This window comes from Pseudonaja textilis, chromosome 1 (assembly GCF_049901715.1).
Source record: "Pseudonaja textilis isolate UNSWEBS1 chromosome 1, rPseTex1.2, whole genome shotgun sequence".
NCBI classification, from domain to species: Eukaryota; Metazoa; Chordata; class Lepidosauria; order Squamata; family Elapidae; genus Pseudonaja; species Pseudonaja textilis.
This window is the reverse complement of record NC_141990.1, coordinates 159,368,208-159,393,282: the sequence shown is the minus strand read 5'-3', so window position 1 is coordinate 159,393,282 and position 25,075 is coordinate 159,368,208. Positions and strand designations below refer to the sequence as shown.

At 38.1% G+C, this 25,075-nt stretch overlaps 1 protein-coding gene across 1 annotated transcript; it reads right to left on the bottom strand.

Moving 5' to 3' along the window:
• Nucleotides 1–870: 870 nt before the first annotated feature.
• On the bottom strand, nt 871–24,453 carry SUCLA2 (succinate-CoA ligase ADP-forming subunit beta). The gene is made up of 11 exons (XM_026707616.2): nt 24,294–24,453; nt 11,720–11,897; nt 10,467–10,566; nt 9,913–10,075; nt 8,507–8,635; nt 7,509–7,647; nt 5,310–5,471; nt 5,050–5,192; nt 3,955–4,075; nt 2,822–2,910; nt 871–1,685 (listed from the first exon to the last, which is right to left on the bottom strand). The coding sequence occupies exons 1-11, from the start codon at nt 24,396–24,398 to the stop codon at nt 1,611–1,613; spliced, it is 1,404 nt and encodes a 467-aa protein (XP_026563401.1). The 5' UTR covers nt 24,399–24,453; the 3' UTR covers nt 871–1,610.
• Nucleotides 24,454–25,075: the final 622 nt, after the last annotated feature.

Sequence of the window (25,075 nt, the reverse complement as noted above, 5' to 3'; positions counted from 1 at the left end):
CCCTTTTAAAGTATTGGAATGTGAGAGAAGAGCAAGATCTATCCCAAAGTATTAGCGAGAGAGAGAGTAGCAATTTACTCCAAACCACCGTATACAATGGCGAGAAATAATGCAAATTATATATTTTTCTGTGCCCATAGATCAAAAGGTATAGGCATCCAAAAGATTATTTTTCATATGCCACTATCCTAAAAGTTATAGGCATCCCAAAAAATGATTTATCATATCCCACTGTTTTCTTACGTTAATAAGGTCTTATTTTGAACAAATTTGTAGAAATGTTTCCTTCTCATTCTTCTCATTTCTCATATGAACATATTTGTAATATGTCAAAGTTAATAATAGAGAACTATCAACCAATGAAACAGCTTGCCTTCAGAAGTTGTGGGACCTTCATCACTGGATCCTTTCAAGAAGAGACTGGATTGCCATTTGCCAGAAATGATGTAGGGTCTCCTGCTTGAGTGGGTGGTGGTGGATCAGAATTGATGATCTACAAGGTCCCTTCCAACTCTGTTAATATATTGAGTGCTGTAGAAAACACAGCTATTCTTGAAAGGGTGGTGATTGATATTATTACATATTTATATATTTTTCATAAAAGATTACACATATTGATAGAAGTGATATAAAAATTATAGACTTGCACAAGTGTCATTAATTATAACAATTGTCTGTGCTGCTTTTGCAAACAAAAGACTTTATTATTTGTGGTGAAGTTCAAAGTAAAATTGTTGCATTCAAAGTCAACTGAAAGGAGTTCCAGAGAACTGAGGCTCTGATCCCGTTATAGTTGGATAAATTATCTGCTTGCAAATTTCATTGCAATGTTTAAATGAAAGGACACTGAAAAATCAGACTAAACAATGCTGAGTTTTTTAAAACTTTATTACTTTATATCATGTCTGCTTAGCACTAAGATAAATAAATTTTATTTGTTTACAAACAAAAAACTCCATGATACTTTTAAATAAGTACCAGAAATTAAAAATTAAGTATTACAGTATTTCCTGTAGTGGTTGTTACTGTGTTCAAGGAGTAGTTGCTTTAGAAAGCAATAACTAGAGACCTACACTGTCCATAACTAGTTAAGTGAGCTGCTCCATTTATTCAGTGTACTGCAGAATATAAATATCTTCAATATGCAATGCATTATCAGAATATGCCAATCAAAATATTCTAATATTTTTGTGCTTCCTGAATTATTCCTCAATGGCTGTTGAATGTTGCAACTGTAACTGCTCATATCTATTCTCAACAGTGTTATCACTTGGTTAATTACCAGAGAGGCAAAGGGAAAATCCTAGTCACATCAAACTTTTATTTGGAAAAAACAAATGCGAATGCTTTTGTTTACAACAGGTATATTAAGAACTGCTCAGTTTGCATTTGGAAATTTGAGGAACTAAGATCTGTAACTAAGTAATCGGCATCAAACCATTCTTTTACAATAAACATTCTATTCATAGAAAAGTGAAACCTGTATGTCATCATTAACACTACTACACATCAAATGCAGACATATATAGAAGTTGGAGAGGGGAGAAGAAAAGCATTTCAGAGAAGCAAAAAAGCATGATGAAGGATTAGGATATTAATTACATATTGGATTAAATTGGTAACTGAAATTTGACATCTACTTGGGCTTGTTTTGCTAGGGTCACTATTTCAGAAAGTTTCACAACCTGGAAGACAAAAGAGAAATTACTATGAGGTAATATCTTCAGAAAAAGCTGAGGTAAAAGCTGAGGTACTTTATCCTACACACAATACTAGTGAGCCTTTATTACTTGTAAACCCACTTTTCAATCAAGCTCAAGTAATTGCCAAGCTGAAATATAGCCTTAAACCCCCATTTCAGGCAGGTACTTAACAGATTCAGAAAAGTAGCCACATCAAAGGGATTGACAAATTCGGACAGGTTAGGCCCGTGTGCCTATGGCACGCGTGCCGTAGGTGGCATGCAGAGCCCTCTCAGCGGGCACTCGTGCCATCACCAACTGCTCTTCTGGTTTCTGGTGTGCACAAAATGGTCTGAAACAGCCTGAAAAACCACCTGAAAACGCCCCCGAAACAGCCCCAAAACAGGCATGCATGCATCAGCCAGCTGGTCTTCGGTTTTCAGGCATGCACATGCATGCACGTTCTGGTTTGGGCACTCAGTACCGAAAAGGTTCACCATCACTGGGTTAGGCCAATATGGGGGCCATCTTTGACTAGTGGCTTCCCTGTGGTTTTCTGAAATGTGTATAGTCATGGGATCTGTATCTAAGTTCAAGTCATATTTCCAAAAATCAGAGATGAGTTTCAACATCAGAGATCCAATCTGTTCTTCCTCTCTGTCCATATCATTTTATCATTTCAGTCTTATCCAAATCGATTTTACTCTCCAGATATTTTCCATTCCACACAAATCATCTTGAAAATTATGATTCTGTGGTTGGATTTCTGATCTACACACACACACACACACACACACACACACACACACACACACACACACACCAAAAAAACCCCTTCCACTAAAGATTTTAATGTTCTAATCTCTAACTGGTGATAGGTCATCAGGGCACTGAAACTCAAGAATGATGCTCCAGCACAGAGAATTAATATAGTGAACTTTATACAATTAAGATTAAGTAGTAAATATATACAATCTAAGCTTGGATGCATTTATCCAAATTCTACAATAGTCTGAATTTCTTAAGTATATGAAATTTTGTCCCTATATATGCCCCTATTAACAATCTATGTAACAACTGTTGAGTACCTATGTGGGTAAGAACCAGTGGCAAAAGTATATGGAAACTTTTTCACTCACCATTTTAGCAGCTTCATCCAAGTCATCACAAGCAAGTATTTTCAGACCACTGTCTGTTATTAAAGCTTTGGCATCATCAACTCGTGTACCTGCACAATTATATTGTTATTTCAGGATTACAATTTTACTTCTCTCAATTTCAATAATATATAACATTCAGCTCCCACACCATTCCTTCCTTCCCACGGATTTTTCCCATGATTTATAGGCCTTTAAGGCTTTAGGTCTGTGATGGCGAACCTATGGTACACATGCCAGAAGTGGCATACAGAGCCATCTCTCTGGGCACATCAGCCGTTGCCCATTGCTCTTACGGATTCCAGTGCATGCATGTGTGCCAGCCAGCTGGCCTTCGCACATGTGGGAGCGCTGGAAACCAGAAGAGCGGCTCCCCGGCACGCATGCTCACGTTCTTCTCAAGCACATGTGCATTAGAAACTGGAAGACCAGATGGCTGGCACGCATGTGCGCTCCAGGAAGCTGAGCTTTCAGTTTCTGGCACTCCCACACAGTGCACCAGGGAGCTCCTCTTCCGGTTTCCGGCACATGCGCACGCTCTCATTTCAGCACTCTGTGCCAAAAACGTTCACCACCACTGCTCTAAGAGTTGACTTTAATGTCAAACTTCTGTCAAGAATGCATTTCTGAATTAAACTGTTTTATTATCATTCCAGCCTAGTTTTTAGGTACAGGCCTATAACCAACAGCTTGACTGAGCACAAAGCTTCTACTTGTCTACAAGCAGAAACAGGCTCAAACATGAACAGTGGAAAATTCCCAGCAGAACTGAATTTTCAATTGTTCTCAGTTCAATACTGGAACTAGGTGTGCCCATCCCCACATCCCACTGAGGGACATTTATTAAATTTTAGTTAGCTGAGAAAAACTGCTTGTAAGCATAACAAGATCTCACTTGGTAACTGCCAGGATATTGGGAGTGTGTGGGTAACAAGAGTGCAATACTGCATGTGGTAGAGAGCTAAGGCAATTGCTCCAGGTCCATATAGCTTTTTAACATATGAATGTTATTATTTAAATAGGTGTTAAGTTGTTTTTTTTTACGTCAATGGATGAATGAAAAAAGCAAAGAAATCACTCACCAACACAGATTCAACTATATTTGGAATGCTTACCTTGTAACCGTACAACAATAGGTATTTTTAGATCCAAATCTTTTACTGCCATAATTATGCCTTGGGCAATCACATCACACCGCATAATGCCACCAAAAATATTTACTAGAATAGCCTGAACCTATGAAAATAAGTAATACATATCATCATAAGCTGAAGAACTATTAGAAGTAGATATTCTTTAAGGCTTTTCAATTGACATGAAAACAATTTGTTTTAATCAATTTTTGGAACATAAGCAACTAAATAACACTGTAGAATATTCATACATCTACCATTCAACCTGGTAGGATTGACTTCTATATAATGGAGTATACTTAAAAGATTCAAGCTGCTCCTTTTAAAAAATTATTTATTTGGATTCCTTCTCCTTAAAGCAGACTCAGGGAAATTGGGGAGGAGGTCTTTTATTCTGACAGAGAGTAAATGTTACAACTACACATGAAATGCTAATTCAATATTCACATTTAGACAGGCATCCTTACTTAAAGGCTATGGGATTGAGAGTGTTAGGAGTATATAGATGATATGGAAGTATGGATGTCTATTTAGGTTTAGAAAGATTGAGCAAGTAGCAGAGGCTATAACAAATTAATGAAAGCTAAGCAGAACTAGCTTTAATCAGTCATTGAATGGGAAGCTGCCAGGGAGCCAGATGTATACATTTTACCATTAGACTACAGAAATTTATAGATCAAAGAAATTTACTTGCATTTAGCTAAAGGCCTTGGCAAAACAAGGGCACAAAGAACTTCAAAACTGGCTTTCTCACAGAGGGGATTTCATGCACAAGTATATGTGAATGTCTTACAAATATTCAGATTAAGATTTTAACAATTAATAAACAATAATACGATTCTTCTACGCAAGACTATATAAGCCTGTGTACTTTTTAGTAGACAGCCTACTGAAAGCTTTTTGAGACTTGTTTCTGAATATGAGAATATAATATGTGTGATTATGCTATCTATAAATACTCAATTGGTATTCAGATAGAATTTCCCTCCCTTATCTATGATACACTAGGGTCCTTCGGCTCAGATAGAGTTTTAAAGAAAAAAAAACAATGAAATAAATCAAAGATCCTATTCCTACCTTTTTATCTGAAGTTATAAGCTTAAAGGCCTCAGTTACTTGATGCACTGTAGCACCACCTCCGACATCCAGGAAGTTTGCTGGAGTGCCTCCATGAAGTTTAATTATATCCATTGTAGCCATTGCCAGACCAGCTCCGTTCACTAGAGTGAACGTCGGGGGGGAAGAGAGAAAGACAAAGGGTGAGGATAAAAAAAAGAATGACAACGATCCAGAGCGCCCATGTTTTGAGTTTCCTACATTGGATGAGAAAAACATACCCAGGCATCCAATGCTTCCATCTAATCCTATGTAATTGAGATCTGCCTTTGCTGCATCCCTGTCTCTCTCGTCTTCCTGGGTCCAGTCCTGCAGGTCGAAGATTTTCTGCTGACGATAAGCCGAATTGCTATCAAAATTTATCTTTGCGTCCATACACATCACTTGGAAGACAAACAAATTGTGTTTAGACCGCTTAGCGCTAACACTTAAAACTTCTCTCCTAGAAAAATATGTTCTGGAAGTTACGTGTAATTGTCAGACCAATCCTTTCCCCCTCACTAAATGCAGTTCTGCAAAATGACAGACAACTGCATTCTTTGTGATCTAACGTGTTTCAGTGTAATGCAGGGGTCTTCAAACTTGACAGCTTTAAGACTTGTGGACTTCAACTCCCAGAATTCCTGAGCTAACATGACTGGAGGAGGAATTCTGGGAGTTGAAGTCCACAAGCCTTAAACTTGCCAAGTTTGAAGACCTTTGGGGTAACGTGCCTGCCCTCTACACTGCAGGTACCTGTTCTTCTGAGTTTTTGATTGATTTTAACCTTTGATTAAAAAAAAAAACTACTGGGCAAGATTGTGGCAAGATTCCAGCCACGCCTCCTCCTTCTCTATCCCATAATACTCTGAGATCCAAATAGGCTAACTTCTAAATGACTGAATTCAAAAAATCACGGAATTGGAAGGGCATCAATGCAGTAAATTCTTCTACTACAGTAGAACACTAAAGATAAATCAATGCTTGAATTCAAATATGTAGATTAGAATCCATCCCTTTTGGAGGCAGTCTGTTTCATCAACAAACAGCCTGTATCATCGGGTTATTCTCCCAAGGCAGGGGTCCCCAAACTCGGCAACTTTAAGACTTGTGGACTTCAACTCCCAGAATTCTCCAGCCAGCCACAAGTCTTAAAGTTGCCAAGTTTGGAGACCTCAGTCCTAAGGTCCTAAGTCCAGTGGATGGGAGTGGGGAAACAGGGCACCTCTAGAGGACATTACCATTTTAATAAACATGGGATAAGGTGAAGGATTATTGTGAGTCAGCAACATTTGGCGTTCAGAATTCAGATGCTTACCAATTATAAGAGGAATTTTATCTAAACCCTTCCCTTTTATGGGGATTGACTCTAGTCCCATTATTTGAAGCCAAGAAATTGGTTCCTTCATCTTTGACAGTTTTCAGTATTTGAAGATGGCTGTCACGTCACCTCCTCATTGACCTTTTTCTAGACTAAACATATCAAATCCTTCAATCTTTCCTCATAGTATTTGGTCTCTAAGCACATCATCAACTTCATCACCCTTCTCTGGATACATTCCAGAGAATTTGTCAACATCCTTTTTAAACTGCAGAACTTACAACTGAACACAGAATTCCAGGTGAGCTCAGAATAAAGTGATAAAGTGACCATTATTTCTTGTGAATTGGACACTATGTGTCTTGCTGGTTTAGTTGCTGTATAATGTTAACACAAAACTGATCTGTATTTAGCTTTGGTTTACAATTCTAGAAACTTTCTGCATTTTATGAATGAACCCATCCTTTTTGTGCTGCATCTTCTCTGTTTCTTGATTCAAAACTGATATAAAGTTAGAAAACACTACATTGCATCTCATTTGTCACTTCCTCCAAATCGATCAGACTCACTGAGGAGCATTCAGTGCAAATACAATCTATCAAACAATTACGACAGACAAATATCTCCATAAAATAGTACAATGGTCTCTATATTTTACTAATTTGTTAAAAGGAGTATAATAACAACCTTGCCAAAATCAAAATATATTACATCATAGCACTATAATGTACAAAAAAGGAGGCAGCATTAATCTGACATATTTGCTTTTAAAGATTCCATGCTTATGATTAACATTTTTTAAAAATGTGGCATAGTTTGCTGAAGAAACCATAGATTGAGGCATACATAATGCTAAGCTATCCTTACATTTAATCGCAGCTGCAGTAAATTTGTCCCAACACATTCTAGAATACTAATGATATATAGCATTTCACAAGAGTACCATTGTGAAGATTGTGTAGCAATATGGACATAAAGATTGCTCTTCCATCATACCATGATATCCCAAGTCAGTTTTATTGTTCATAATTTCCTTTTTAGTGAAACTAGAACTTGGATACTGAAACTTAAGATTTTTATATGTTACCATATGAAAGAAGTCCATGAGAAAGTACTTTACCAATCCCTGTTGAATCTTCAACCATTGGATTTATTTCTACCATAGTGGCATCAAATTTAATGAAAAGGTTGTATATCTTAATCATATTTTCAGCTGCTTCATCTACCAAATTGGCAGGAAATCCCATTTTCTGGGCTAGCTAAAAAGAAAATAAAAGGGGAAGTCAGTAAGAAACCAAATACTATTATTTTATATTACAAATAAATATGCATAGCATACATCTGGGACACTCAACAGTAAGTGTTATCTGTAGTAAGGGATCCTCTGCTCTCCTCACAGAGGAGCCATATTTCCAAAATTCCTGTTACATTTAAATTTTTTTTTGGAAAAACCCTGATGAAAGCAATACATTCACATTTAAAGCATGAAGCCCTTCCTTCTGTAAATTTGTGTGGTGATCCACAATGAATATCCAGTCATTCCTCTTGGGGGCGGGGTAGGATAAAAGTTCACATGTAGTATATCTTTCACTAAGTATTGTATAACTAACAAACCAAACAAAGATAAGCGAACATTTTTGTTGTTCCTAATTCAATTCTTATTTATTTTTAAATTGTAATTTTTATGAATTTTTAAAAAGTTCCAGAATGCATGCACATCTTTCATTATATATTGACAGCCTGTGAATTATGACACTGATGAGACTGCTAATTAACGTAGACAACATTAAGATAGATGGAGCGAAGACCTGGTTCTTATTGGACTTACAAAAATGATGACGGCATTAAAAACATTTAATAATATTACTGAGATGCTCAAACTGCATTTCTGTCAAAGAACAGGATGTCATGCAACAAAGCCCACATGCAAAACAAAATATGCCATAAATTGTATCAATATATTCTATTTAAGGACACATTACAATGATCTATATTGCAGCTTCCTTCCCTTAGAACATTTCCCTCGGCATCCATCCAATATATTTTTATCTGTTCAACAGGTCACACCACTTATGTTATACACGTGCCATCACTGAGCAAAAAGGGCCACTTCATTACCCTGATAGCTTGTTCTTTTTTAATGCCTTCTACAATGTCAATTGGTTCCTTCGCAATTGCATCAGGATTCTCGGCAGCCACATCTTCAATATTGACACCACCCTGAGAACTGCCAATGAGAACAGGCCCCTGAAAAGAGGAAGTGTGTTAGCAAATGAGTACTCTATTAGTACTGTTTAAAAACCAGAAACCACATTCATACTCTGTTTAGTCTCTGGTTAGAACAAAGGCTTTTTAATAAGCTTCCAGAAAATAAGAGCTATATATTAATGGTAACTAATGAGGGTGAATGCTTGTGACTGAGTGGAAGATAAATCAGTCAAAGAAGTTTATTAATATAAATGTGATAGCCACATAATTTTTAATTCTGATAACTATTCCAGCTTTCTTTGTTGTTACATCAAAAACCCTGTGGTCGAACTCCTGTAGGAAAAAATGAATCGTTTATAGATTTCTTAATATAAGCTGACTGTCAAAGACAGTAACAGTCTGGTATCAACTTCTAGTACAGTACATATAAGTAAGGATTCCAAGTAGCTTTAATAGTTTTCATTTTATGCAAAAATGTTTTAATTCAGAGGACAAATACTTTCTACCCACATATTTCCAAATATCCAACTAGCCCTCAAATTCTTTACAAGCCATGACTCCTAAGTGGCAAACAAAATATCATTTTTATGTTATTATATTTAATTCTATATTATTTATTTATTTATTTTTATTTTAGGAAATAAAATATATTGCTGCCTATTCACACACGGGGACTCAAGGCGACTTACAGGAATATAAAAACCTCATATATAAAACAATAAAACTAATAGAGTAATCACATAATAAATTAGCAATAACCCCCCGCGACAACACATCACATGAGACATTTTATGGGCTCCATACCGCTCTGAGTTCCCTAGGCCTGCTGGCAGAACCAGGTCTTCGGAGCCTTCCAGAAGAGTGGGGGCTATTCTAATCTCTGGGGGAATGATATTACAGAGAGAGGGAGCCACCATGGAGAAGCCCCTTCTTCTGGGTCCTGCCAGGTTATCTCCCTTGGGGAGGGAATCCACAACATTCCTTGCCTCCCTTCTCTGGTGGGTCAGGTATATTTGACCAGCAAGACATTCCCTCAGATAACCTGGTCCCAAGCCATGAAGGGCTTTAAAGGTGACAACCAGCACCTTGAATTGCACCTGGAAGCAAATTGGCAACCAATGCAACTCCCACAAAAACATGCTGCATTTTACACCAACTGGAGCTTCCAAATGCTCTTTAAGGGTAGCCCTATGTAGAGTGGAGCTACTTAATATAAAAGTATATTAAAGAAAACTGGAAATTATATGATTGATTATGGAACAAGATTTTTATGTAGCAAAGTATTTTCATTGTCCGTACTCGGCAGATGTACTTGCCTGAAATGACCGTTCCATGGTTATAGCAAAATAGTACTCTCTCCTGGGATATCTGCGTTCACAAATAAATACTTGATTGCATATCCTGCCCTTTTCTCCTGTTTGTTTGGTATACAACTTTTTTCCAATCATTTTTGAGGAAATATCTTTTGCTTCTTCTGGACTAAAAAAAATCAAGTATTAAAGAGAGAGGAAAGTAGAAATACTGTATTTTTAAAAATCACATTCTATTACAGACAAATGGAGAATGAGGTTGCTGGGACTAGATATAACCTTTAATAACCAGGTTCAGAGAATCTCTTAAAACCAGTTTACTTAGTATCGCAAGTGAAAAGAGTTGCTCAGGTTTCCTCTGTAAGCATCCCAAAGGTATTTTCTGGCCACTTGGATTCCAAATGTAGAACTACATAGATCATATCCAGCATTGCTCTTCTTACAGTCAATTTTTCAAGTAACAAACATGATTAGAATTCTAATATTGAAATAATCCAAGAAAATGTCTGAATGTAGATGATTTCTAAAATCTAAGATAACATTCATCTGGTTTAACTTACGAAAAAACTATTTTAACTCCTCCTTTAAGGCCACCTTCAAATGTTCCTTTTCCCCTGCCACCTGCTAAAACTTGTGCCTTTACAACAAGATCCTTTGCACCTAGAATGAAAAGGGGACAAGGCAAGAACTGTCTTAATTTAAATATTAAAATTGTATGACATCTTTTAATCTATAGCAATTGTACATCTAGTTTTGAAAATTAGTGACAAAATAAGACATTCAAAGGCAGAAACTATTCTCTGCATAATGAAGGAAAAAATGAAATCTTTTTATTATTGTAAAATATCCTTGGTGTCAAGCTAGAAAAATATACAGCTCAAGAAAGATTCCAATAAGATTATGAACTTGTTCCTCAAGATGTAACTTTGCTGTTTGCTTTTTAACTAAAACAGGTCAGAAGTGCACTAGCTGTTAGTGAAAGGAGATTAGTATCACAAATGCTTCTGTAAGTAGTCAGCTGAGACCAAATATTTCTCTTATAAATAAGCGTAAACAGCAGCATGGGGTGGTAGGATGTTTGAACATTAAAAATATTTTAGCATTTTGGAACAAAAAAGTGTTAACAAAACATTTGCAGCCTTTCCTTTTGACATTCTTCCCAATTAAAAAGTAATTTGGGTTCACATTTGTATGAGTATGCTTAATCATGAAATATAGCAAAATAAAATCCCTACCACTTGAATGAATCAGACTTAACTTTAGTCAATCTCTTTCTACTCAACCCACTTCACAGGATTGATGCTGTGGGGAAAACAGCAGGAAGGAGTATTGGGTATGCCTTGAGTTACAAAGGCAGGATAAAAATTTATTAATAAACAGCCACTATCAACACTTGTAAAGAACCTCAATCATAAACATTGTTATAGACAGCTGCTATCATAAAGCTGCACCACTTTTTAATGGAGTTTTTTAAAATTAGGTTATTTTTAATTTTAATTAATATTTTTTTAATTTTTAGGTAATTTAATAATTTTTAATTAGGATAATTAGTATAAAAAATTTAGTAGCATTTGTACGTTAATTTCCAATTAATTCCAACCTGAAGACCTGTATTATTGGAATTTACAATAGCTTCTTCCAACATCTACTAGAATAGCTAAGCTATGGATAGACTCTAGAATGGGGTGAAAATAAAAACATATGTTTAAAATGGCCCAAATCTCATGATTTTGGTATTTTCATTTGAAGAATGAAAACAGGGTACTGCATGAACCTATACATTTTATTGTATATATTCCCTTTAGTTATTTACCTATTTTTTTTGCAATGTTAAAAGCTTCCTCTGGTGTCTGTGCAACCAATCCATATGGAACAGAAATGCCAGCATCTTTCAGTAATTCCATACTCAAGTACTCATGCAGTGATAAGTTTCTTCGTTGCTGAACTTGAAATACACGTCTATTAAATAAAATTGGATTTCCACCTATAACCTGTGGAAATTAGAACACAGCTTTCAACTGAACAAAAATTTTAATTAATCCTTTAGCATTATTCTTTCAAATAAGCAGTCTGACATTTGCAGAAGTATACTGAATACTGTAACTACTAACTGGACCAAAAATCTCTGGCTCATAGAAATTCACAGACTGAGATGGAAGCTGCTTCCCCAAATATAACATTTCCAATACTGAAGGCTCCATATAAACAATCTACAATTACAAAATATCATGTAATTAAATGCTTTTAAAAAAAAGGGTCAGGTCAGATGTTGGACTTTGATCTTTTGGTCTTTGAAATTTGGAGATTTTTTCCCTGTTCCAGTTTTCACAATGCCTTTTACCACTTCCTATAGTTCTCTAGTTTCTTTGTACATAAATGATGTATATTGAATCAGTTGGATTGAATGGATTACAGATACATATAAACTATAAACGTATGAATTGAGGAGGCTTTTGAGAAAGGCTGAAGGGCAATACGATAAATTTGCTTGTATTTTATGATTTTTGTAGATGTATATGCCTTTTTATCTTTTCCATGTATTTCAGTGCTGTTTTCTTAATAATCTCTGTATGGACATAGGTATGTAGGTATGTATACAGTAAGCCATACACATAGTAATTCTAATTAGTTTGATGTAATTAATAACATTTCATGTTTATTGAAAAGGTAGCTACAAGACATTTCCACAAGACAAAATATTTCCCTTTCCAGATGTTCCTTTCAAAATGTATCAACTATCTGATTAAAACATCCTAAAAGCTTCAAAATGAAGCTTCTGGGTGAGGTTCTATGATGGAGATGGCGGAGCAATAGTGAATGGTGCCCAGTGTTGATTTGCTGGTAGGCAAAAGTTTTTCCGCATAATGGGAAAGAATGGGAAATTGCCCACTTGTGTCCTAGGCAGCTGCTCCTCTTGAGCAGACTGTGGGATGAAGACCATCTTGTGGTCTTCTTTTGAGTAGAGCAGCTGCGGGGGGTCAAAGAAGAAAGAGCTTGCTTGAACTCTCAATACGCAGTTAAAAGACAGTAAGTTCAACTAGCCCTCACTTTCTTAACCACTTCAGGATATAATAAATTTACAGTTGAAAAGAGGTCTTTGAAAACAGTGGGACAAATAAAACAAACAAAACTTCTTGGAGAGTCAGCCTTCCTTCCAACAAGCCTCAGAGGGATTGGGAATAGACAGACCTAGAAGTCAAATCTCTCATAACTCAAAACAATGCAACAGGCTGTGGTTTCACGTCACAACACATTCACAAAAGAAATATGATTTTGCAATAGATATTGCCACAGCATTTTAAACTGGCTTTACGTTGTATCTCACTGGATTGGAATCAAGTTTACCATAGCTGCTTGCCAGATTGTGCTAGCTCATACAGTTCTGGTTGTATACCACAGGATCATCTCTGAAGTAGATTGACATGCACCAGAGTAACTGCAATAACATTGCTCCCTATTTCTCTTATCAACCAGAGCACTGACATAATTACTGATTAGGTCATTATAAACATTTTTAAGATACCTTAAAATCCAACTCGATGTCTTTTTTACAAAGACCACTCTAACTATCCCCACAGAATTCAGTTTAATTCAGATGGTATGGACCTCTGGCAGTTTGCTGACTAAATTTTAAAAAGCTTACAGAACCATTTGAAATATCTACTGTAAGTTGAGTGAATTTTCTAGGATTGCCTAGCTAAGATAGCAAAGTGACAAAATATAGAAACTGTTTGAACATTTAGGAGCCAAGATTGAGAGGGATTTCTTAATGGCAGAGATTGCCAAAACTGGAGAGTCAAGACTAAAATAAACTTGCAGTGAACATCCAGAGTAGGACCCTTTCTAGAAGTATCAAAAGGTAAAGTATTTAACAGGTAAGTATCAGTCCTAGCCCATGAAAGATATACCACAATCCAGCCAAAGATCAGTTCTTTATTTTCTCACATCTTGTAGACAGAAGCTTGCCAGACTAAACTTAATCGACAGGAGATTCTAGGGAGTGGCTATCAACTTCTTCCTCTTGTCATGATCTAGGTCAGGATGGTGCCATGTCTTGTTTTATTGCCCTCTTTCCTTCCTGGGAACCTGCTGTGTTATTGGGTTCCATCACTGTAAGACTTTAGCCAAAACACAGCCTGAATGTAGTAGAGAGATTACATTAACTATCTGCCTCACTGCAACATCCACTGATGTATCACTAATTTGGAATACCATTACAGGTAATCTTTGATTTATGACAACAATTGGGATTGGAATCTTGGTCCTTGAGTGGTCATTAAACAAGGCACTCATTGTGACTGCTTTGCTCAGCAACTGCAATCCTTGGACTCCTCCTGCCTGTGACTGTTAACCAATCTCCCAGGCCGTTAAACAGATGGAGCAAAACTCAAAAGAAGCCGAAATCCTCCTGGCATTTTAGCCTATTCGGCCTCAGATATTTCTGCAGCCCAGCTCCCTTCAACACAGCGGGGAAATTCTTCATGAAGCTGCAGGAATGGAGCTGAAATCTTTTTTGAGATTGCAGTTCTGTTCTGGCAGCCTGCCAAAAAATTCCCCCTTGCCTCCGTGCACATCTGGCCACTGTAAAACATTGCTCTGCCCCCCCGTATGGTGACATGTCCACATTTTGGGAAGCCAGCAGGGAAGGTTACAAGTGGAGGAGACTTGCAAAACTCTTCCCCCATAGCCACCTGCAGAAATAGCTGCAGCTAATGCCACCCCCTGCTTCAGTGCCGCCACCACCACCCCCTTCACTAGTCTAACAGCTCCTAAGGATGCTCTCTATATGATAAATGAAAGGGGAAAGGGAAACATATCCAGCGGATAATGGGAAGTTAGAAGCCAGTCAGGAAACAAATTGTTTAGAAGATTAGAGAAGTGTTGTTTCTCCACATTACGGGGGCGGGGGGGGGGGAACGTAACTCAGAACACATTATTCCTCATATTATAACCACCATCCCACCCAAGTATAAACTCTTGTGTCATCACCCCCGGTGCCAACTGGTGTAGCAATCTTCATTTATTCTGTTTTTTTTTAACAATTCAAAAGCAGGGATTCATTTCAATTAAAATATAAGCCCTTCAATACAACCACATTTAAAAATGACTACGTAAACAAAACTTCTGAGAGCAAACACCATTATTTCTTAATTTTCTGTGTCTATTTTGTAATAATACTGTTCAAAAGGAGTCAGTTAGTGAAGCGATTAAGGCATCAGGACTAGAAACTAGGAGACTGAATGTTCTAGTCCCACTTTAGGATGAAGCCAGCTGGGTGACCTTGGGTCAGCTCTTCTCTCTCAGCTCTAGGAAAAAGCGAGAGACAAGCCACTTCTGAAATCTTGCCTACAGGTTTTCCAGGTAGTTGCAAGGAGACAAAACTGATCTAAAGGAACTCTTTCCCCAATACTATCCAAACAAAAACACTCATATAAACAAAGGTCAGGATAAAGACACACATACACTTGAAATCTCAAATGCCTATGGCTCAACTTAAGTTCAGCCATAGGCATTTGATTCATTCATTATGGCAGAGCAAATGCCATAAAGGAGGGCATTCTTGATATAAATTCTGCAAATGAATTTCTAGTACATGCTGAACCTTGAAGATGGCATAAAACTAAGATTACTTGATAAGGAGTATATATACTATATATGTACTATATATACCAATAACAACTCCCAAAACCAGAAAAAAAACAAATTACCCATAACAATAAGGAAGGTCCAATCCAAAAAGAAATCCCTTTGGCGGAAAAACAAATCTGGTCACGTTGCCAACTTTAAAAGCCGATACAAAAATTCATGCCACCAGATAAAGACTGAATGTACCAATTATCACACTAAACAAGAGGAAAACCTTCTATGCACCAATTCCACCCGCACTTTCTACAATTTTGTAAACAACAAACTAAAAAACTCAAGGCCCATCCCACCCCTGAAAGGACCAAATGGTAAAGACTGCAACGACGACACCATTAAAGCCAACCTCTTTAACACATTCTTTGGCTCAGTATTTGTAAACAGCAATGGATCATGCCCAATATTTTCTAGTCGAACCACAGACTACTACAATGATCCAATACATATCGATTTTACAGAAGACAATGTTGAAAAAGCACTATGCAATCTAAAACCATCTTTATCTATTGGACCGGACAGAGTTTGTGCCTACTTCTTAAAAAAGTTATACACTGCCATAGCTGAACCTCTAAGCATAATCTTTGAAAAATCTTTCAGGATCAGCTCCTTGCCAAATCTATGGTCACTAGCCACAGACATTCCCATCTTCAAAAAGGGAGACCCCAGCCTGGTTGAAAATTACAGACCAATCTCTTTATGCTGTGTTACCTGTAAAGTCATGGAATCAATTATTAACCAATCCATTATCCTCCACTTAGAGACAAACAACCTACTCTCTAACAAACAGTTTGGTTTCAGAAAGAAACTGTCCTGTAACCTGCAACTCTTGCACTGTAAAAACATATGGACTACACCAGTGGCCCCCAACCTTTTTTGTGCCATGGCCTGGTACTGGCATCACAAAATGATCCGTGGCCTGGTACTGGCATCAGCACGCATGACAAGGCAAGGCGAGCCGAGCGACCGGCCAGCCAGCCATCCCCCGCTTCTCCCTGCCACCTTCAACTCCTCCTTTGTACCTTTGTCGATGGGCTTCGATTCGGGACGGCTTCGGGACGGTTGCTTGGCTCACCTTGCCTTGGGTGCTGAAAGAATCCTCGCGCCTTAGTTTCGTTTGAAGCCCCCTCCTTCGATGAAACTAAGGTGCGAGGATTCCTTAGGACCCAAATGCTGCTTTCCAACCAGAAAAGCTCACCCGGAAGCACTTTCTCGTCAAATAAGATGGTGGCGCACAGCAAACCGGCGGCCCGGTAGGAAATGTTCCACAGCCCGGTACCGGTCCACGGCCTGGTGGTTGGGGACCCCTGGACTACACAACTTGATCAGGGCAAAGCAATTGACATAATTTACATAGACTTCTGTAAAGCTTTTGATTCAGTGTTACACGACAAACTACTCCTAAAACTAAGGTCTTATGGTATCTCTGGACACCTGCATAACTGGATAGAAGCTTTCCTGTCAAACAGGCAACAAATGGTCAAAATTGGGAGCATCCTATCAAATCCTGTACCTGTCAACAGTGGTGCCCCCCAAGCAGTGTTCTATGACCAACTCTCTTCATACTCTATATTAATGACTTCTGTGATTATAGTAAGAGCAACTGCGTTCTTTTTGCTGACAATGTAAAGCTATTCAACACCACTGACAATGCTGCTACCCTTCAAAAAGACTCCGACTATGTGTCAGAATGGTCAAACAAATGGCAACTTCAAATCTGAACAAATAAATGCTCTATCTTACATATTGGCAAAAAAAATAAAAAAATAAAATACAGGCTGAATAGTCAAGACATTGTTGATGACAAAAACTTTGTCAAGGACCTTGGAGTACTCATCTCAAATGATCTAAGTGCTAGAGCCCACTGTAACTACATAGCCAAAAAGGCATTAAGAGTTGTTAACCTAATCCTGCGTAGCTTTTTCTCTGGTAATATCACTCTGCTAACGAGAGCATATAAACCATTTGCTAGACCAATACTTGAATACAGCTCATCAGTCTGGAACCTGCATTACATATCTGATATTAATACAACTGAGAAAGTCCAGAAATATTTTACGAGAAGACTCCTCCACTCCTCTACTCGTAGCAGAATACCTTATGCCACCAGATTTGAAATTTTAGACCTAGACAACCTAGAACTATGCCGCCTTCGGTTCGATCTAAGTATAGTATATAAAATTATATATTGCAATGTCCTACCTATCAATGAATACCTCAGCTTCAACCAAAACAATACAAGCGCACTAAATAGATACAAACTAAAGATAAAACGCACCAAACTTGATTGCAGGAAATACGACTTCAGCAACAGAGTAGTTAATGTCTGGAATACTCTACCTGAGTCTGTGGTTTCTTCCCCAAACCCTAAAATCTTCAACATTAGACTGTCTACTATTAACCTCACCCCTTTCCTAAGAGGTCTGTAGGGGGTGTGCATAAGCGCACCAAAACGTGCCTACCGTCACTGTCCTATTGTTTCTTTTTTTTCTTATTCGTATCTATTTCATATATTTATAACCATGTTTATACTTATACCTGTTATCTAATAATTGTTTGACAAAATAAATAAATAAATAAAGTAAGTAAGTAAGTAAGTCTTGGCACAAGTATTATATCCAATAGCCAGATTCTATAGGATGTTTTGTTTGTCAGAGTAAGTATGTTTAATCTGTCTTGGTAGAAAAATGACAAATGCAATATTTTTAAATTGTAATAGCAAAGATAGCATGTTGCAATAATCAAATCTAAAAGTAATTCAGAGCAATCTGTGTCCAGGAACAACTGTAACTGGAAAGAGGCTGTCTTTGTCCTGGAAGCCATTCGTGTCTCCATGTATAATGATGGCTATGGTATAAGAATATCTTCAGGTTATATAACTACTCTCTCTTGTCCAAAACAGGCAAATTCCAAAACTAGACAATTATGTTGGTTATTGGGATATAACATCAACATGTTGGGTTTCAACAAGCCTATTGTTTTCTCCAGATATTAATCCAGATAACAGTTTATCATAATATTAAAAAAGAGAAGATATATAGAATAGTTTTAATGTCATTCCATTTCTTCTGATGATTGCTCCTGAAAGTTGCATAAAGATTTCAAACAGCATTTGTAACAGTATTGAAAAACTTGACTTTCACACGACCATAGTATAATCACCCAATGGTCCCCTTATGACAGTGATGACTAACCCTTTCGGCACCAAGTGCTCAAAGCGCACCTACCTGCACCCCCAAAATGCAACATGTGCATGTGCCCCAGGTGCATGCTCCACCCCCACATGACCCCCACAGCCCTGTGCATTACTCCCCATGCTACTGTGTATACATGTGTGACCCGACCCCCCCACCGTGCATAGGCAACAGAGTCCCAAAGACCAGCTGGCCGACGGGAGGTGTATGCATGCATGCGTGGCAGAGCTGAGCTGGGGCAATGGCTCGTGTGCCGAGAGAGGGCTCTGCATGCCACTTCTGGTATGCGTGCCATAGGTTCACCATCATGGCCTTATGATCACACCTCTATGGTAGGAATGGAACCATTGTAAAAACAAACAACCCAATTTCCAATGCAAAAAGCTGGTCTGGAATAATATTATGGTTAACAGAATCAAAAACCACTGAGAGGCCAAGAAAAACCAACTAGGTTGCATTCCTTATTCCCCTCTCCCCATATAGCTCATCCAATAGGTTTCACAACCATGATTTGAAACCAGATCAAAACAGAAGTTGCTTCTGCTTCTTCCAAGAGCATCTGCAGTTATGTAATTACCACCTTCTAAATTCCCTTAATTTGAAAGGAAATATTATTAACAGATTAATTACTCTTAAGATCCAAAGAAACCAGAGCTATTTTTAAAAATGTATACACTTATATTCAGCAACTTTTCATTCTTCAAGGATGAAGTTACTTCTCTTTCAATCTGTTCAGCTAATCCTCTGAAACTTGATTAACTCAGCTGTGATGTGTAGGAGTTGAGTTGAGATACAGCCTAATACAAGTTTCTTGTCCATATTCTCTGGTCAAAAGAACTGATAATTCAACATAACCGGAGAAGTCCAAATCTTGGATATGCATAAAAGTATGCTCAAGCCTCTGTTGATTATTTTTGTGCCATTTTGTGCTATTTGTACTTCAGCCGTCCTCCATCATTTTCTGTAGATCTTTTGGGAACAAGTGATGATTCAGTATCTAAAGAATTAGCAGTAGTACTTTGTACTAAAGGTTAAACCCTTACCCATAATCTCAATGCCTATATTTGTATCACATATCATACATTTATTTAGAAACACCACTAGGTTTTATTGAGTTAATTTGAATACACTGAAAAAGCTATAAGTTCTCGAAGTCTAACAATGGGAATATTAATTCACTCAAATGGAGCATGTATGCAAAATGAATGCACCTGAGTCTCTAGTGTGTGCTGTTTATTTTTCCCAATCAAGTAAAATTTTTGTTGATTTTAAGCTTACTAAAACTTTCAAAAATATCTAGAATGTAATGTGAAATGTGAAAAACACTAACCTTTATTCTATTGGAAGGAGCAGAAATAATTATACAAACAGAAAATATGTAGATTCCATTTGGACTACTCTAACAAGAAAATGAGAAGTACAAAATACAACACCACTATATGCTGTGGTAACTTGCATAAATTGAAACAATTAATGTTAGGGCAATGAGCAACTGCTTGAAGATACTGTATCGCCTATGTGGAAAAGAGGGAGGTTCAGAATTTTTTAAAAAATACTCTTTATCAATTGGGTTATGAAAAATTACTTTTTATGTTAAATAAAAATAAGGCAAGGCAAAGCCAATGACATCACCACCAGTTTCCTTTGGCTATTTGACTCCAGGTTGGCACTGAGACTTAATAATCATCCTCTGTTGCCAGGTGTTTGCACAACATAGTGAATCATAAATTAACATAAGCAGATTTTAACCTAGTGTATTATTGGATAACCTTAGTTGTTTTCATTTACAATTCATGTGTTGTACAAATCCAAAAATTAGATTAACAGAGAAAAACACAGTTATGATTAAGCATGAGTGTGTTTGGCAAACATATCCTACAATTTGCCTAGGGAGAAAAACAGGTTAAGCTTTTCCCTATAAATGTACGGCTCACATATGCTGTATTTTCATGATTTCTACAAGGTCCTTTACTGATTTCTACTATCAAGATCCTTTTAAAACTAGAGTTAGTCTTCTAAATTATTAACTATACTGTGTAGTCTTGAGTCATCTATATGTCTGATAAACAAACCTTTACATTATAAACGAACAATTTGCATCAATGATGCCAACCCTTTTTAAAGTGGAGAACAGCCATTCAATAATGTATAAACAGTTGACTGACAGTAAAAAGTTGCTGTTTTCCCATTTAGAAACTGAATTGCCTCACTGCTGTTCTTTCTTCCCAATGACACTGTCTCACATGTGCTGCCCTAAGCCAAATCATTGAGAAGGAGAGAGATTTAGGCTTATCTTTGGCTTTTCAAATATTTCAGTTAATCATTTTTTCCTTGTAGAAAACATGCAAGCGATTGGAGCTGAGCGGGAGCAAGTAAAGATGTATGAATGGGACAGTTTTCAATATGACAGCTGAAATCATGATCTATTCTCTTGGCCTAGCAATTTATGAAAAATTGAACAGAGCTTAAGGATGATCCCAAGGTATTCAAGGTCACACTCTTGTTCAAGTTGACAGCATTGAGAACACATTGAGTATGACTTTCTTCCCTTTCTTCTTCCTGGAAAACTCTTTCTCTTTCAAAAAGCACGTTGTCTTTCATCTACATAGCCATCTATCCTTAGTGCTAATATATAAGAAACATAGAACCTTCCTAAAGTGATCTGAAACCTTTATTAGGCTAATTTTAAAGAATACATTTCATCTCTAGTAACTTGTTTTGCATTATTTCTGAGAATAGTTAAAACAGACCTAGGTAAATTAAATGTATATTTATTCTTTAAATTAAAGGTTTAGATAGCAAATATCATTCAAGAGTATTTATTATAATGCATGTATTAAATTTGCATCCTTCCTTTCCTCCTGGAGGTCAAATAGGATGCAAAAAATTATTCTCATCTGCATTGTCCCCACAACAGTCTTGTGGGACCAGTTGAACTGAGAGAAAATGACTGGCCCCAAAGCTTTCACTGTGCTTCAATGCCTGGTTCTTCCCAGTTCTTGTCCAACGGGTTAGCAAATACTTTGTATGCATTTCCCCCCTGCAACTATAATAAATTGTTGCACGTAGAATAAATTGCCCCATTTTCAGCACTGTCAGATATAAATCTGCAACTCAGAAATAACAAAAAAGGAGATTTTTTTGCCAAATAGAGATAAACCTACTCTAATAAAGATCAGGCAAAAAACAACAGAGAAACATTTCCTTGGCAATGTAGCTAATGACAATGCACAAGCCATGCATATGAAGAAAAATCTTAGCATATGGAAAGGACAAATAGAAAATAGAAGATACTTGATTATATGCAGGAAATTATTTGTTGGGGAAGCTGAAATACTTTATTCAATTTGTACATCTAAACTATAATCTGTCAGAGACTGCAAAAAACTACTTTTTCTTGCCTTTGTTTTGTAAGAGAGTTTCTGCTTTGGTTCTATAAGCATTCTATTTCTTAAACTTGGTAATTACAATAACTCCTAATTTTGCATAGTAGAGCAGTATGTAGGTACTCTGTTACTGAAATTTTCAAATATTGTTGCATATTCAAATTACTTATTTAAAAAAATTACATGGTTATCTATTTTATAAATGATAATCCTAGGCAATTCAAAATAGTAATATAAACTCACAAAATCCCCAAAGAACTATACTTCTCATGACAGCATCACAAATTTCCACAACTCTACATTTGCTGGGTTCGCTTCCATCTCAGTCTAATCAAGTGAACAGCCAGGTCTTCACAATCCTTAAAAAGGCTAATAGAGATGGCTCTTTAAATTTGGGGGGGAGGGGTAGCGGGAAGGCTGTTCCAAAAAGACAGGGACAGCCTCAAAAAAAGTTGTGCCTTCATGGTCTTACCAGATGACATCATTTAACAAAAATAAGCTGGAATTGACTTGGTGGGGTGAGCAAATTTCCTCAGAGAGATACTGTCCTGCAGAACATGACCTCGTGTCATTCAGCACCTTGAGTTACATCTGGAAATGAACGGGAAGCCAATGCAGTTCATGCAACTGTGATGTGACATGAGCAAATAATGAAATATTTGCTGTTCCAGTTCTGAGTGGTCTTCAGTAGCAGACGCGCATAGAGCATGTCACAGTAATCTACAGAGTGGTGACAATAAATGACTATGGCTAAGAGCGGCATGAATGATTGAGCAAGGATCTCCAGTCTAGGAAAGGAGGCAAAGCCGTCCCCTGCCACAGCTACTCCTGCTCCTACTCTTGTTCAGTATTTTCCTTATGAAAGATTTGTTGATGCTGACATTAGATACTGATACTTGAATACTTGTTTGTAATCTCATGAAATACTGTATGCATTAGTTTTGGGATGCCTCTTGCTGTACTGTATATCCATCCCTAGGAACAGTAAGCGTTGCATTTTCTCCATTTGTACAGTATCTGCCTTACTGTTGATTGATGGAGGCCAAGATCTTTAGCAAGCCCTGTCCAGCCTCCTGAACATCAACATGAAGGCTTCCTGCATCTCTTTTGACTGGGGCAAGATTCAGTTCCACAAACATATGAACAGCATATTCCGGTGATGACAATCAATGTTTGTTTTATAGGGGAGGAACCCTTAAACACCGATTGCCATCTCACTCACTGAAACTTAATTCAATGTATCCCTCAGATAGCTGATTATCTTAAGGTTTCACATATCTTTTCCAACAAAAACAGGGAATGTTGGCTTAGCATGTTCAATAAAGACACTGTACACTGTTGCAAGAATCTCTATTAACAGGATGAAGCTCTAATGACACAGTGTCATAGTATTGCAGGGATATGAATAGTTCTAAAGAGACACTGACTTCATCTCAGGGCTGTACACTTAAAAAGAATACCTAAGTGGAAATTCCATACACATTCCCTCAACTATCAATACACAATGGCAATCAACAGGACCCGAGGATGTTATCTCACAATGCAGAAAAGGCTGCAGTTATCAAGATCTTTCTTCTTTCTAAAAAAATATATGGAATTTCAATGCTCATGCAGTCCTTTACTGTAGCTGTCCCACTTGTAATTGAGCAAAACCTGCATCCAAAATACACGAATCCAACTCTTAATAATGCACCTTGATTTTTCCCTTTATGATGCTAGGAGCACACTGAAAAGACTACACAGGTCATGATCTTTTTAAATGACCTTGCCTTAGCCAAGTGATCACAACTTTCCTCCCTAGCCTTCAAACTGAGATTCAGTATGAATTTTCCTTGGCAGGATCCCCAACACCATTCCTGGCAGCCCTCTCTGCTTTCAATCTGTATCCTCTTTTCTTTCCAAGCCCCTGAACGGTGCTGAAATAAGCCCAGAGACACCTGAACAGGAGCGGGATGAGGGTGGGAAGAATGGCCGGAGCCGCAGTTGTCCTTCATCTGTGCTCTTTTCTTGCAAGGCAAGGAGGAGCCACCCGATCCCCTTTGGGACGCCTCGGGTCAGTGTGTGTCTCCTGCAGCTGAACTCCCAAGAAGTTGCGGGCGGCGGGAGAGTGGGGAAGGACGTCCCCCATAGCCTTTCCCAGACAGGGACCACCTGTCCGCTCGCTCACCTTGGCAGCAGCGTTCAAAGTCGCGTGGCTGCAGCCACCTGGACAACCGCTCAGCTGCCGGGCGGCCGCGGTGACCAGCCGCGTCCAGATCATGGAGGCGGCCATGGTCGACCTCCTTCCTGCGGGGCCCCTCCGCTCCCGAGAACAGCCCCGCCCGGCCTGCGCCTGCGCAGAAAGACAGGAACTGATCCGAAGGCAGCCGAGCCTCTTGGTAGATTTATTTTTCTTCCCGCTGCAGGGAGGAAGCGGAAACCCCCGGCGAAGACGACCAAGACCAGGGATCTCCAATCTTGGCGACTTTTTAAGACTTTGTGGACTTCAACTCCCAGAATTCTTTGCAGCTTTGCTGGCCGAGGAAAGCCTGCAAAGCTGCAAAGAATTCTGGGAGTTGAAGTCCACAAAGTCTTAAAAAGTCGCCAAGATTGGAGATCCTTGCCCAAGACAGTTGCCCTGCCTTGGCGGCGCGTAACACGTTTTGAGCCCCTTCTCGGGCACGGTACCCTGAAAGCCCTCGAGTTGGTGCTTTGATGCCCTGATCGCTCCGCCCTCTCCTTTAAAGTATTTTAGGGATTTGACTACGTAACGTCGAGTTGTTTCCTAGAGACCGCAGACAGATTTTCTCCATATAACGACCCATCTATCCCGAACCCGGCCTTTCAGCGGTGACGGCCATCGGCTCTGTAGACAGAGTCCTTCCACTTGCTGATCTCGTTTTTCTTCCCCAACGTAACAGCAGCTGCCAAGAAAACTTCCTTTTCCTCGCCTTTTATTCAAAAAGCTTT

Bases quoted from the DNA above. Each gene is read 5' to 3' on its own strand.
- SUCLA2 (XM_026707616.2), bottom strand. From the start codon at position 24,398: ATGGCCGCCTCCATGATCTGGACGCGGCTGGTCACCGCGGCCGCCCGG. The intron at 7,648-8,506 runs GTAATGAAGTGG...TTTTCTTTTTAG, and splicing joins AAAAAGAACAAGCTATCAGG to CTAGCCCAGAAAATGGGATT. The intron at 4,076-5,049 runs GTAGGAATAGGA...TTATTTTCATAG, and splicing joins TTATAACTTCAGATAAAAAG to GTTCAGGCTATTCTAGTAAA.